The 16,286-nt window shown below is 31.9% G+C and overlaps 1 protein-coding gene across 1 annotated transcript; it reads left to right on the plus strand.

The window, feature by feature from the left end:
* The first annotated feature begins 2,905 nt into the window (after positions 1-2,905).
* Positions 2,906-16,030, plus strand: LOC110607835 (peroxisome biogenesis protein 1). The gene is made up of 17 exons (XM_021746997.2): positions 2,906-3,298; positions 3,385-3,558; positions 4,179-4,278; positions 5,921-6,409; positions 6,593-7,333; positions 7,793-7,884; positions 8,278-8,351; positions 8,538-8,760; positions 10,324-10,417; positions 10,527-10,681; positions 11,755-11,985; positions 13,307-13,507; positions 14,135-14,260; positions 14,342-14,403; positions 14,998-15,115; positions 15,278-15,559; positions 15,641-16,030. Exons 1-17 carry the CDS (start codon positions 3,098-3,100, stop codon positions 15,677-15,679), a joined length of 3,402 nt encoding a protein of 1,133 aa, XP_021602689.1. The 5' UTR covers positions 2,906-3,097; the 3' UTR covers positions 15,680-16,030.
* The last annotated feature ends 256 nt before the right edge of the window (positions 16,031-16,286 follow it).

Here is a 16,286-nt window from a genome sequence, read left to right on the forward strand (position 1 = left end):
CGTTATTCGGCCTGCACTCTCCTCATCAAGCTCAAAATCTCCGATCAATTTAGCCAACGTCTCGTTATAATAACCAGAATTGAGATCTTTAATCAGAACCCAAAAATCAGAATGAGTTAGAGGGATATGAAGAGAGTTTTCATTACCTTGTATCTCCTCCAAACAAGGAAGAATTGATTGTATAACTAAGGGCCCTCATTCACTATATTTTCAAAATCAACATTATTAAAAAACCGAAACAGATATCTTTTTATCTCTAATTCCATAATAGATGCCACTCTAAAGGATGCCATAAATCTGCCAAAGAGGTCTGCATATTTTGAAAATTAATTGGATTGTATGTGAGAAACATCCCTACTATACAAAAATTATAAGTGACGATCGAAATATTTTTGAAACTCTTAATAGGGACAACAACATTTTTTTCTTTATCGATACTCAATTAACGCAGATTATCTTCCATAGAAAAAGAGAAAAAAGAAGTTAGGTTTAAGAAAGAGGAAAATACGAGAGTATCGAGTCATAAAAGGGATCACAAAAAAAAACTTAAAATACAGACTATTTTATTAATTATATTAAAATATAAAAATTAAAATATAATTTACCCTTATTTCTTTTAATAAAAAAATTAAAATATAATTTACTTTTCTTTTATACTAAATTTCAAATACCGTAATTTATTTTACCTTGTTTTCTCCCTTTAAAAAGGTAATCGCGTCATAAAATTACCTATCAGATGTGAAAGCATAATAAAGACTTAAGTTTGCATATTTCGGACATCAATTTAAGAATGCATTCTTACAATACGTTTTGAGAGAAAATTTTCAAAGGTAACACATGATTTTAAAACAACTAGTGTTATCCGAACAAAACGTTTTTAAATGCATTATAATATTTATAAATTTTATTTATTTATATATATTATAAATTTAAATTATAATAAAATTAATTATAATAATTTAAGTATAAATAGTAATAAAAATTTTAAAATTTAAATTTATTATGTAATATCTTAATATTATTCTGATAATCTAACATTTAATATATTTTTATAAATTAAATAAATTTATTATTTAAATTATTTATTATTTTATTATTATCTTTTAATAAATGGAATCATAACATTAATTATTTTTAATAAATATTACATTACATTCTTTTATTTTTTTTAATATTATAAATCGTTAACATTCATTTTTAATATTATGATTTATTATTTTAATAATTTATAATTTTTTATTTTAAAGTTAAATATATTATTAATAATTAAAACAACACCATATTATCTAAAAATTTTATATTATCAAATTATTTATATTTTTATTTAATTATCAAATTATTTATAACATTATCTAATAATTTTATATTACCAAATTATCACATTAATAATTATAATTTTTATTTATAAATTTAATTGAATTATCATCCACTTTAAAATGATATTTTAAATATCACTGTTAATAATTTTAAAAGCAATATATATCTATATATATATAATTTTAATTGTTATATATTATCGTCTATTATTCCATAATTATTTTTTTTATTTAAAATTTTTATTTAATATTTTAATATTATAAAAGTTAAGTTTATTTCAATAATATTATTAATTTTGATATTTTTATTTATTAATGTATATAACCAAAATTTAAATGTTTATTTATAATAAATATTATTTTTTTTAATTTAATATTCAAATATAATTATTGATAATTAAAACAACACCCAATTATCTAATAATTTTATATTATCAAATTATTTACATTTTTTCATAATAATTTAAAATTAAAATTTTTATTAAAAAATAATTTTTTTATCATAATTAATAATATATAAATAATTTTAAATTAAAAGCTAATGCAGGTCAGCAAATAAGAGCTCACCAGATAATAAAAAGCTAAATTATTAAAAACTTATTTAATTACTAATAATACCTACTAACAAATACTATTAATTATAAAATAATTATAGCGCTAAATCGATTAAGTATTAAAAAACTATGAGCTCTGGATTAAGAGATGGATAGAATATTATTTTTTAAATTTTATTTTTTAAAAATATATATATCATTAAATTATTAGAGTTCAATTTTAATTTTAGTAAATATTTATTTAAATATTTTTAAAATATTTTTAGTCTCAATTTTAAATTTATATATTTATCTCATCCATTTATCAAAATAAAAATTAATATACATATAATTATTTTAATTTAATTTATATTAACTTATAATTTATCATTTGAACGATTTCCAATTCTTACTAAATATGTAATTATATTTTTAAAATACTTTGCATGATAATAAAAGATAATTTTAAATTTATTATTATTACTAAATAGTAGTTCAAATTGAAATTCTTAAATATTAGTATTCACTCAAACTCAATAACTTCCTATCATAATTAAAAAAATAAATTTTTTAAATAATAATAATAAATATTTATCTCATTTTTATTTATATTATAAATATATTATACTCTAAATAAATATAATAAATCATAGATAAATTGAAAATAAATATTGAATATATTAGTTTCATAAATATTAACTATTATAATTTATAAAATAATATCAACAAAATCTTTTATATAGAAATTCTTAAACTTGTTAATTGTATATAGCACTATTAATAATATTAATAATATTTTTTAAATTTATATAATAAGATAATTAATAAAAAAATATATTTTTTAATTTTAAAAGAGAAAACGTTTTATTTAGAGATAACAAAATGATATATTTAATTAATCAAAACTTTATTATTTTATAAAATAAAATTTATAGTTAAATATAAAATACTTTAACCAACACAAATTATTTTTCTAGAGATTTAAATCAAAACCAAACTCCAATGTAGAAATATTTTCAAAAAAAAAAAAAAAAACACTCGGTGTAGAAATTTGGAAAGCCTCGAAAGACGCAAACAATCAGTTGGGCTCTATCTAACTTTCTCTCGCGTCACTCTGCAAAATGTCCAGCTAAAGACTACAGAGAGAACCGAGTCTTTGAGAGAGGCGCTTACTCCCCCCTATCCTGGCACCTCCGCTCTCGCTCTTCTTACTTTTCCATATCCAATTCTCTTGTTTCTTCGTCTTCTATGGAGTTTGAAGTGAGGCATGTCGGTGGAATTGAAAATTGCTTTGTATCCCTCCCTTTCCAACTACTACAAACCCTCGAATCCACTCGCCCTGGTGGTATCCTCCCTCAAGTTCTCACCCTCGAGCTTCGCTCTCCAAGCATAAACAACCAATGGGTTGTAGCTTGGTCCGGCGCTACCTCTTCTTCTTTCGCTATTGAGGTACTTCCTCCCTCTCTCCATTTCCTCAATTTTATTAGTTGGTTTTTCACATTTGGTTCCGATTTCAATGTTTTCTGTATATGAAGGTTTCTCGACAGTTTGCGGATTGCATTTCCTTGCCGGACCATACCAGTGTTCAAGTCAGAGCTGTTTCAAATGTGGCAAGTGCTACATTGGTAACTATAGAGCCCAGTAGTGAGGATGATTGGGAAGTTTTAGAACTTAACTCGGAGCAAGCGGAGGCAGCCATATTAAAGCAGGTAGTCACTGAGTCACACCTGTTGATACTGGTGTCTCTTATGCACTTTCACTTAAGATTACATTCCCATTAATTGATGTAACTTAATGAGATAATGTTGTTAGAAGTCACTAAAGCAATGCAATTTTTACTGACAACAAAGTAAAATTATGGTGGTGCATTTGGGTTCTTGAATTGCTTTTAATATATGATTTTCTGTTATCATTGATCCGTAGCGCGGGAATTTTATTTTATTTTTTCCCCCTTAATCCTTGCCTATGCTTTGTTTATATTAGAATCACCATTATGTTCACCGTTTGATCATTTGATTCTTTGTCAAAGAAGAAAGGATAGAGAAAGGATTCTCTTGGTGTAGGCAGAGAGAACTGGAAGTCAAATTTGATAACTTACTTATATTAGTCAATTTTGCCTCGTGCTGTTCGCGAGGCTTTCTGAGAAGAATCTAGAAACAAATGGCTTTATAAGCTTGCTGGCTTTCAATACGCACTTTTTGGAGCTTTTGTGAAGTAATTTCAGTAGCTTTCACACGGATATGATGGCTCTTGTGAATCGTGTGATTGAATAACTTAAGTCCAATTTGGTAAAAAGTGTATAACTTGGCATTTTTCTTTGCTAATTCAGGTCAGGATTGTCCATCAAGCAATGAGATTTCCTTTGTGGCTGCATGGTCATACTTCTGTCACATTTCTTGTGGTTTCAACATTTCCCAAGAATGTGGTGGGTAAGATGTTGTGCAACGACACTCTCTCATGATATTTGTGCATATGGCACCGGGTTCCGTTGAAGATATAAAACATGATGATGTTACTATGAAAACTAAATACCATTTTTCACATCCACAGCCTCTGTTATTGGCAGTAATAGTACTGGCACTACTGCTAGTAGTCTAGGAGTAGAAAAGTTTTTTGGTAGCAAACTGTGGCCGTGTGCCTTGAAAGATTAAATTTGTGCAAAAATTTCTCCGAAGATATTGCAATTGATAATTATTAATTCAATTTTCTTTTTCTAGAGTCTCTAAGTGCTTTGTTGCACCAAAGATCCTTTGTACCCTGTAATGCAAGATGTTAAAATCTGCTGTGGGTTAGTTGAATTTTCTTGGGCTTCATTTTCCAGGGTCCTACGTGCAAAGAAACCTATTTCTTTGTGTGCCCCTTAATTAAGTTAACAAATTTATTGTTAGATTCTAAGCCCTAATAGGTCTGATAGAAGAATATTTAAAGAAGAAATAGAAAGAATAGGAAGAGATAGAACAGACATTAGGGATCGAGAGAGAGAGAGAGAGAGAGTAGAATACAGAAGAGTGAAGTAATTGATCTTTTGAATATCTCCTTCTGTTAAAGATTCTGTCTTATACTTGACTATATTACAATGTAACTGTTCCCGCCACTTATAACAGCTCTTTTCCAACTATAACTACTCACAACTAACTATTCCAGCTCAGCAATCTACAGCATACAGTTCCCAACCAATCATCCTCCCTTTAATTTTGATTATTTCTTCTTAAATCATAGTTACCAGATTCTCTCACCCCCTGGAACCACTATCTAATTACTATATACCAAAACGTGACAGTTTTGCATCCCAAATCGCTTGGGGACGTGATCTGATTCGCCAAAATAAAAGTTCCAGCAAAATATGAAAAGATGGAAGGAAGAAAGAAGAAAGATCAACGAATATGGATGTGTGCAATAGCATGCATGCACAAGAAAAAAAAAAAAAAAAGAAAAGAAGAGGAGGACGACGACGAAGAAAGGCTATAGCAAAAAGAATAAAAAGAAGAGAATACATTTTGAAACACTTCAAGTGAGATAGTGGATCTTGGATTTAAGTGTTAGCAGAATAGGTGGCAGTGTTAACTTGGGAGTGTAAATGACTATTTTTTTTATTAAGATTTAAAATCTTTTTAGCAAAAATAAATGTTATAAACTATTAGTCACATATTTAATTATTTAATTGTTATATATAGTCAATAAACATAGTTTACATGCCTCAAATTAAATTGGTGTACTGCTAATTGAATTATCATACGAGTTAAGTCTACCTCTACGAATTCTATATTTCATTAATTGGTGTAACTATGCTTCAAATTAAATTGGTGTACTGCTAATTGAATTATCATACAAGTTAAGTCTAACTCTACAAATTCTATATTTCATTAATTGGTGTACCATGTATCATACACATATTATAACCCTGCAGTACCAACTATGACTTAGATCTTTTGTAACAAGTGGATCTTATTTACAAAAACTTTTATGTTCTTAGTTTGGTGCAGTATGTTTTGTTAGATAAACATGGTTTGATTGCATAATTGGCTCTTTCATGGTTTACAGAGTTGTGACTGACCCATGGATTGTTCTCAGTTCAACTTGTGCCAGGAACTGAAGTTGCTGTTGCTCCAAAGAGACGCAAAACGGATGTAAACAAACAAGATACTGTGATACAGTCGTCTAATAAAGAGTTCAATAGTGCAAAGGCATTATTGCGTCTCCAGGATTCAGATAGAAGATTCTTCCACAAAAGTGAGGTCAAAGGTGTTGAGCTGGGTATTGTGCTCTCTTCTGTTGCTTACATGCATCCTGAAACTGCCAAAAAAATTTCACTGGATTCTCATCAGTTGGTTACTGTTGTACCAAGATTATCATCCAAAGGGACCATGAGAACACCTGAAAATGATGTTATGAGGACAAAAACTTCTTCTACCCTTAAGGAAATTAATAATGATACTTTGACTGATAAGAAAGAATATCGCCAAGCAATTGTTCGCATTTTGTTTTCAGATTCAGTGGCTAAAGGACATCTAATGATAGCACAGTCTCTTTGTCTGTATTTGAGAGTGAGCCTGCACTCATGTATGTACTCCCTTAATGCATTTAATGAGAATTCCTTTTAGTTTGTTATTTTGATTGACTTTTGAAATGTTTTAAAGGAAGGAGAGGCGTCCTTTTCCTAATTTTTCATACTTGAGTAATTTAGTTTTGCTATTTCATTTGCTATGTACAGCTCCTGGATTGATACTATTTTCTTGCTTGCAGGGGTTTATTTAAAGATGTGCAAATCAGATTTGAGGGAAGATATTGCCTCTCTATCGCTTTCTCCTTGCTACTTTAAGATGCCTGGACAGGATAAGTCTATTGAGAAGAATGGTCTTGAAGTGCTTGATAGTCATAGAGGTCGAAAGCCAAGAAACATGCTTTCAGAAACCATCTCAGGCACCTATGTGGGTACTGTAGATGTTTCAATCCATGACAAAATTGTTACTGCTCTTTCACATGACTTGCATTGTAAAGAGGATTTAGATACCACTTCTCAGTCTGATAATAGACAGGGATTAAGAAGACTTCTTCAAGCCTGGTTTCTTGCACAACTTGATGCTATTGTTTCAACTTCTGGAGTGGAAGCTAATTCATTAGTTTTAGGAAAAGAAACTGTATTACACTTTGAAGTGAAAGGATGTGACTTTGATAAGTTTAAGGTACAGGCTTCAAATGAATCAGTTGAGAACAGAAAAAACATTGGTGAAGTACCACTTGAATTTCTATTTTTGCTGACCATTTCTGGGGAATCTCTACATGCTGGAAAAGTTAACTCATACAAGCTTACCTTTGACAAAAGCAAAAGGGATATTTTAGCAGGCATGGAGTTGTTTGGAAAACTGAAGTTGGGTGACCCTGTATCCTTGTATACACTCAAGGAGAGAAGCCCCGTCAAAGGCTTTAGTACAAATATATCTTCTTTAAGCTGGATGGGAACAACTGCTACTGATGTAATTAATAGTAGGTATTTCTCTTTAAAGTTCCTTGCAATTGCTTGTAGATTTTGGGGAAATACTCATGAAATGAAACTCCAACAATCAATAAGCATCAAATGTACAAATATATATTCATTAGTTTTCTTGTCCACCTATTGACAAACACTAAATAAACATGAAAATTAGGAAATTTGAAAGCTTGGTTCAAGATTTAGAAATCGACTTATTTATTCTTGCTTTAGATTCACTTCCAGTGTTGTGGCTGAAATGGTGTTTTATCAGTACACTAAATTCATTTGCCAACATATTGTTGTACTTGAAAGAGGACTGCTGCTTTGTACTTTTTCTTCAATAAAATTTTTTGTTACAGAAAAAGGAAATCCTAATACTAGTGTATCATGTGTAGACTAAATGAAACAATATTTAGTCCTTCCCCTGGAAAAAAACTTTTAGTTTCCCTGATTGCATTTTGATTTAAATGCAGGAATTAAGGTGTTACTGTCTCCTGCTTCTGGGATGTTATTCAGTAATTACAATCTTCCTCTCCCTGGACATGTTTTGATTTATGGACCTCATGTAAGTTCATTTCTGTGCTAGTTGTAAACTTGTAAATTTTTATGTCTTTCAATGTCTCGCATGGAAAAGAATCTCATTATCTATCAGTACTTTAGATGTCATGGACAAATAATGGATCCCTTCACATGATTAACCTATCTGCATCATACCAAACAAATTACCATCCAATTTTTGCAGATAAATATCTTATATGGTCTAAAATGCATATGCCTTTTTATTGGCTATTCATGATATGTTCTATCTAAATATTCTCCTTAAACTAAGGATTCTCTCTTCTTGTGCACAAAAGCAATATATGGTGAAATCCTCATTTTATCTTTTTGCTCTTCACAACTAAAAACAAATGTATTGTTAATACGTTAGCAATTCAAATTCGTGGTGTTTTTCTATTAGGGTTCTGGTAAGACTATTTTAGCAAGAGCAGTTGCAAAGTCCCTTGAAGAATGTCAAGAGCTTTTAGCACACATGTAAGTAATCATTTCAGAACATTTGTGTGATTCCTTTCTTGCTCTTATTTGTTGTTGTTTGTTTTTTTCCCTTGCTGATAAATCAAGTGCTAATCTTGTTGCTTTGTGTGAAATTATTTATCTACAACAGGGTCGGTGAGGGTAAAATCTTGGGTTATATGTTACTCTAATATGTGGCTCTTGCAGAGTGTTTGTAGGCTGCTCTGGCCTTGCTCTAGAAAAGGCCTCAACCATTCGTCAAGCGCTTTCTGGTTACATATCTGAAGCTTTGGATCGAGCACCATCTCTCATTATCTTTGATGATCTTGATAGCATTATTTCATCCCCTTCTGACACAGAAGGGCATCAATCGTTAACCTCCGTTGTTTCTCTTACAAAATTTCTCACAGACATTATGGACGAATATGGGGTAATAAATTGTCTTGGTTGTAGTGTAGTCCCTTTAGTCTTGGAATGGTAGTACTGAAGCTGTTGCAAGTGATGGTTTATTGAATTGTACTTTCTGTTGCTTGTGATATATCCAGTTTTGTTGATAATGCCAGCATGACATTCAAATGATTCTAGAGAAATCGGTTCTTTGCAAAAATTTAATATGTTGATATCTTTTCTCACTTTTGGTTGCATAATCTACTTCTACAGGAATAAGTTAAAAAGAAAAGAAAAAAAGAATCCTCAAGCAAAGCATTCAAGAGAATAGAAAACATTGAAGCACAATTTCGAGATCATTTCTTGAAACTTTAGTTTTACATTTTTAAGCTTCTTTTATGAAACGCTACAAATATAGTCATACTTAAATTGGGTTTTGGGTAGAAGAATTTGATTAGGTTTTAGTGGAGTATTTTTGCATAAAGGTTGTAACTTGTAAGAAAGCTACAAGTTGTGGCAGCTGACTAGCTGACTTTTTTAGAAACCTAAATTGGGTGCAGTACAGCTCTAGGTCTTAATGGTGGATCTTCTTTTACTTCAATACAACTCTGGAGCAAACCTTAGTAGACGCTACCTGTTTCAACCATTTTGCTTTCTTTGAGCCGACACTCTAAACATTTCTAATATTATTATTTATAATTCTCGTTCTTCTATCCTTAATTGAATCCTCTTTTTGTCTGAAAATTGGTAGATTCTTGTTGAAGCAGCAAAAGTGATTGTACGCTGGTTTGTTATTAGTTAGAGGCTCTTTTGCTGTGAAATGGTTTTGCCCAACACCCAACTTAAGTAAATGAACTGTTATATGGTGGATTGCCAAATATAATAGCACCTTTTCAACCTGAAGTTATAGTGCTGGACTAGGTGGTTCAATTACATGATAGAGCAAGAATAGCTAGTAAATTATTTCTATCTTCTAGATGACTTTACACTGAATGTCTTGCAAAATGGATGTACTTTGCTCTTCCAAAATTTTCATGCACATTGTTTGCTTCTTATTTTATCTTCTTGTTCTCTTTTTCTGCCTCTATCCTATCTTGGCCTTTTTGTTTCCACTTCACTGGAAGTTACAAGTTTTGTTCTTTGATATTGTTGTCAATATTGTCATGTTAGTTTTCTGGCAGTGGATGATGAACAAACCACATAAGTGGTCACCTTCAGTTCACTATTTTCTTTTCGTTTTCTTCTCCTTATGTTTTTCTTTTTTCTTTTGTGCCGGGGGGGGGGGGGGGGTGAAAACAAAGGTGCAAACGTTGTAATGATAATTAAGATAATAGAGTTCAAGTAATCTCTTACTCTTTATCCATCAGAATTTTCCCAAATTCAAGTGACTATATTTAGACCTCCACTTTACCATTTGATGGGACATAGTCTGTTTTTATGTGTAATGGTTTATGAATTTGGTGCAAACATATGTTACAACATAAAGGATACTTCTCAGTTATGCTTTTACTTAAACCTTTATGATGCTGGATGTTAGTATGGCATGATTTTGTTTAGTTTCAATTTTTTTTCCTCAATCCTCATTAGTTAACATTTTGTTAAACAGGAAAAAAGGAAGCACTCATGCGGAATTGGACCCCTTGCTTTTATAGCTTCCGCGCAGACTCTGGAGAATATTCCACAGTCATTAAGCTCTTCAGGTGTTTATTTTTGGCCCAGTCTCACACATGGAAGAAATTGAGTTACTAATGTTTCCTTTTTCTCTTATTTTAATCATTTGTTATGCTGGTATTGACTGGTTGTTACCAGGTCGGTTCGACTTTCATGTACAATTGCCCGCTCCTGCTGCCTCAGAACGCCAGGCTATACTAAGGCATGAAATCCGGAGGCGTTCCCTTCAATGTTCTGAAAATATCTTGTTAGATGTAGCTTCCAAATGTGATGGTTACGATGCATATGATCTGGTATTGGTTTTCACTTCTGATTCAAATTACAATGATTTTTTTTTTCTTCGAATTTCCTTGATGGTGGCTAATTTATTTTCAAGCTGAATATTTTCCCCTTGATTTCATTCTCCCTGCTTTGTGCCTTCTGAAAGCTGCTTATACAATTTTCAAAAAAAAAATGTGTATACCATTCTTTTGATATGTACTAAAAGTTCACAAACTTTAAGGCCTCTTTTTGGAACAGTTAGTTAAAACGTTGACCATTGGCCAGTGGTAGGAAAGAAGCATGGGGCAGGTCATGAACAAAAAGAAGCATCTTTATGCAGTGACATGAGACAACTGTTCATATATTTGATTTTCTCAGATTGCTGTTGGTGAAAGTTAAGGAAATATTTTACTTATCAAAAGAAATATAAGAAAAAGAAAGTACACAACTACTCTTGCACATCAAGTTGGTTGATGAATCATCAATGTAAAATGATTTGGTTCTCATATATTTGGCTTCTGAGTATGGATTGCTTCTCATATAAAGTGGAGTGCTACACTGCCCCTAAAATTGGCTGGTAGACCGTAGATCTGAATGTTGGCTTTCTCTTTGTACATTGCCATGGTTATTCCAGTTAAATTATAATTTTAAATTAATTGTTTATAGAAAAAAATGAACAAGTACTGGCTGAAAATCCATTGAAGCACTAGATTACAACGAGTTAAAAAGCAAATCCAAAGAATTTAAAGGAGAAAAATAGAAGAAAAAAGGTAGGAAACATGAGAATGGTAGAGAAGGAAAGAAGAAAGGAAAATAATGGAGAGGGTTAAGGTCGATTAACATAAAAATACTACAAATCTTAACAGATGGACTTTACAGCAAATAAAATCAAAATACAAAGATGTCATAGTTCTAGTCTAAAAACAGTGACCTACTAGTAATTATGGTGAAAAGTGAAAACTCCGGGTGTATTATAAACACTATGAAGTAATGAACCCTAAGTGTAAAGCTTGTTAGAGGAGGACTTACAGTTAAAAGTTGTTCTCTTAATGACTTCCTGACATGTGAAGTTTGAGTTTTAAACATGTCAGTTTCGTTTCATCAGGAAATATTGGTTGATAGAACTGTACATGCTGCAATTGGACGCTTTCTGCCTTCTCATTGTACTTTGGAAAAGCACGAGGTACCTACTTTGGTCAGGGATGATTTTTCTCGGGCAATGCATGATTTCCTTCCTGTTGCCATGCGCGACATTACTAAATCTGCTCCTGAAGGTGGTCGCTCTGGGTGGGATGATGTTGGCGGTCTGAAAGACATAAGAAGTGCTATTAAAGAGGTATAAATTAATGATTAAAAAGGTTTGCGTGCATGTTTTCCCACTTTTCAAGTATTGCATATAAAGTACTTTTGGTTGCCAAAACCTTATTTGCATTCTGGGCCAACCTGCAAAGTTGAATACAACTGCTGTCTCATTTGCAAATTGAATATGTAGTCAGGTTGGTATTGTGGGAAAAAAAGATATACATGCAATAGCGTCAAACTTTTTTGTTTAATTTTTTAAAAACTTATTTCCAAAGAAATTTATACTTCTTGATTTTCTTTTTCTTTCATAAAGTAATCTTTTTTATTTGAATTTCTTATAGGTAATGGTTTTAGCCATTAAATAGTTAATTTCTTTTTACTTTTCTTGTTGATTCTTCCCAGTCCTGGTGAGTTTCTTCATTATAAATTGCTATTGAATGTGTTTGGTATTGATGTTAGAGTTGATGTTAAGAAAAGCACCTTCTTAAATATGTTCAGGTACTAAAAATTAGTTTAAAGTTACTTTTTTATCTTTCAACATCTTAAGGAACTGTTAATGCTATCAGTGAACTGTTTTTCATTTTCTCAAGAAAAATATGAGTTGGCCATTTTTATATGCTTTTTTCCATTTTTGCTTGGTTCATTGCTTAGCTTTCTTTCATTTTTAACAGGTTCCATTTTCTTATCTTTGTAATTGATCTTTTTATATTTTGTATATTGTTTACTTGCTATCTATTTAGGGATAGTTTTGAATTGTGTTGGTATGTTGCTCTTAAGTTGGTTTTCTATTACATGATTGGCTTTTGAAGTTTTAAAAATAAAAAATAAAAATAAAAATTGGTCCTGTTAGTTTTAACTTTTACCAGTTCCGAAACATATTTTTGTCCATTAAGGTTCCATTGTTTTGCGGAAAATAACTTATATATAAAAAAGATTTCAGGAAAGCAACTTATTTTCCATTATTTGATTGCAACTTTTAGAATTAAAGAGTGATAATAAGATTCATGTATAGGAAGTCCAACAGTGTTGGTAAAATTCTAAAAGTCTGAAAATGTTTTTTTCTTTTCAAAAGAGGAAGTTATTTTTATTTTCAAAAGAGGAAGTTATTTTCTTTAAAGGTGACATAATTTTCTCTTTTGACAAGGAAAATATTTTCTATTGACCAATTTTACTGAGTGTCCCAAGTCCAGATGCGTAAATTTTTTTGTTGGAAAATATTTTCCAAGAAAAAGTGGAGCCTAATAAGTTGATTTTTTTCCTCTTGTCTCTCTTTTTTCTTGATTTATATTGGATTTGAAGTTCTTGTTTTTATGTACTCATTTATATTTACGTTTTTTACTGTATGCCAATGGCAGATGATTGAATTGCCTTCAAAGTTCCCAAACATTTTTGCTAAAGCTCCTTTAAGATTGCGATCAAATGTTCTCTTATATGGTCCTCCTGGTTGTGGCAAGACTCACATTGTTGGTGCGGCTGCTGCAGCTTGTTCGTTACGATTTATGTCAGTGAAAGGGCCTGAACTGTTGAACAAATATATTGGTGCTTCTGAGCAAGCTGTAAGAGATTAGTTAATGTAGTTTTGGATATATATCGATGGTGCTTTGTTTTACTCATGCCTATTCTAGTCCATAAGCTTTTTAAGTATTTTAATTTTGATTTATCTGTGCTTTTGTTTCTTGCATAACATATATGGCTTTGACCTGTATGGTTTTGAATTTTATCAGTTTTGTGATAGGAGACTGTTTGAAGGAAACAGTGCAGTTGAGGTTTTGTCATAAATTAGGGGGTGCAACTTGTGTATTGGAGTGGTTTAGGGTTTGTAGAACTGAATTGATTATTATTGGTTTGACATGATCTCATTTTGGATGCATCAATCCAAATGAAGTTGTGAAGCACTTGTTATGATGTGTGACATAAGAAGAGTTCATGTTCAAGGGTGTGCTAAGGTGCTAGGTATGTACATATATGCAATATGTACGAGGGAAATAAGGATTCTGACCACATGTTTAGTATCAGTTAAATTTATAATCCTTTTTTCGTACCGTTCGACAATTGATCATGTGATTCCATTAGTGAAACCGCAATATGCTTAACTAGCGTGTCCTTTGCTGGGATTTATTTGGTTGTTTTCTGGCATAAATTCTTTTCAAAATTTGCTAGTGATGCCCTCGCTTTGGTTACAGGTTCGTGATATCTTTGCGAAAGCTACAGCAGCGGCACCATGCCTTCTCTTTTTTGATGAATTTGATTCCATTGCCCCAAAAAGAGGGCATGACAATACCGGAGTTACTGATCGTGTTGTTAATCAAGTCAGTCTCATATTTGCTTGTCGTTTCCTGAGTTCTTTTATGATTTAAGTTCCTGATTTCAACATCCCTTTTCTTTCTCAGTTTCTCACTGAATTAGATGGTGTTGAAGTATTAACTGGTGTTTTCGTCTTTGCTGCTACAAGGTTAGTTTCGTTGTAGAATTGTCTTGTTATCTAAATTCCTCACTTGGTACTAATTACTGCATATTGATGCAAGGGAAGAAGATTCCTTTCTTTGTAGTTCAACAAAAAACATGTATTTGAATATTACCCTGCAATTAGCACTTCATCTCCTTTTCAATTGCATAACTCGTACTGGATTTGGGTAGCTCTTTGATAACAACACTTGAGTGCCTGTATTTTAGGGAACAAAAATCCAGCTGGGAGGAAAATTTAATCTTTCCTACGGTATAGAGTCCATTGCTATCGTTGTGTACCAGATTCTTTTATCATACATGTGATGTTACCTATTAGGTGATATTCAGCAAATGAGCTTCAGTTTAAATGACAACAGATACATGGATGTTATGTTCAAATCTCAGTAAACTTAAGAAAGAAAGTGACACAGAGAAAGGCCAGAACTAATGCATTGCAAAAGAAAAACCTCAATACAATTCTATCTACTATCTCTTTCCTTCAACAGATACAACCATTGGATGAATTTAACTAAAATTTTATTGTTTGTGCTCTCTCTCTCTCCCATACTTGTTCACATGCTCATGCCCTTTTGTCAAGCAGTAGACCAGATCTACTGGATGCTGCATTGCTTAGACCTGGTCGGTTGGATAGACTTCTTTTCTGCGATTTTCCATCTCAGCAGGAGAGGCTGGACATCCTTTCTGTTCTTTCTAGAAAGGTCAGTGGTACAGCCCAGATATAAATGTGTTCCTCTTTCCTTTCTCTCCCTTACTGCAACCATCTTCTACATGCTCTGGTGCTAGTTTTAGAGAGTTATTGTTTCTCCAGACTTCTGAGGAGTCCAAAAAGATATCTCATGTTCTGTTTCTGCATTATGCAGCTGCCGCTGGACGATGATGTTGACTTGGATGCCATAGCTTATATAACAGAAGGATTTAGCGGAGCTGACCTCCAAGCTCTTCTGTCAGACGCACAGCTTGCAGCAGTTCATGAACACCTGAGTGCAGATAGCGGTAAACCAGGGAAAATGCCAATTATAACTGATGCCTTGTTGAAGTCTGTTGCTTCCAAAGCAAGACCGTCCACTTCTGAATCTGAGAAGCAGAGGCTATATAGCATATATAGCCAATTCTTGGATTCAAAGAAATCTGCTGCTGCTCAGGTCCCTCTTTCTCACACTTTCATGCATTTTTGTTCTCTTTCTCTGCATTGAGCTTAGTGCTAACAAATTATTTGCTTGCAGTCAAGGGATGCAAAAGGCAAAAGAGCTACTCTAGCATGACAAATGAACATAACGATTCTCTGTCACACTCAATGAGTTGGGAATTCCCAAATGATTAGTAGAAAAAGCCACGTTAATTGAAAGATGAGAACATACCGTCACCCGCATTTTCCTCCCTCCATGCTGAGTAGGTATAGCCTTCGTTCATTTCCAATATTTGGAACTTGTTTTGATGTATCAGGCTATGTATAGGGTTTGTTCGTTTATTGTCAAGGGAATTCGTATAACGCAAACGTAAAGGATAATTAAGTAAACTTGGTTAATTCCCAAATTAACTACAAATGTGGCATCGCTAGTTCAAACATGGATGAACCAGAATCAAATTAAATACGACACAATTGGTTTCGTGTGTATTACGACTTAAAAACATTTATCTGTTGTGAATTTTAGTCAATCAATTTCCAATTTTATGAAAAATTTACTAAACTTTATGGTTTGTTGAAACGAAATATGTAGTTCCTCCGCTTCCGGAAAAGACGGGCAGAGTTCATCTTTTCAAACTACTAACTACTTGGTTTATTTATTTAGCAGTAAATAATGAGCGAAATAATTAAAATATCTAGGCAACTTCAAAACAATACTATTAGTTCTAAGGTTTAAAAAGAAA

The sequence above is a fragment of the Manihot esculenta genome, chromosome 11 (genome assembly GCF_001659605.2).
Source record: "Manihot esculenta cultivar AM560-2 chromosome 11, M.esculenta_v8, whole genome shotgun sequence".
Taxonomy (NCBI): Eukaryota; Viridiplantae; Streptophyta; class Magnoliopsida; order Malpighiales; family Euphorbiaceae; genus Manihot; species Manihot esculenta.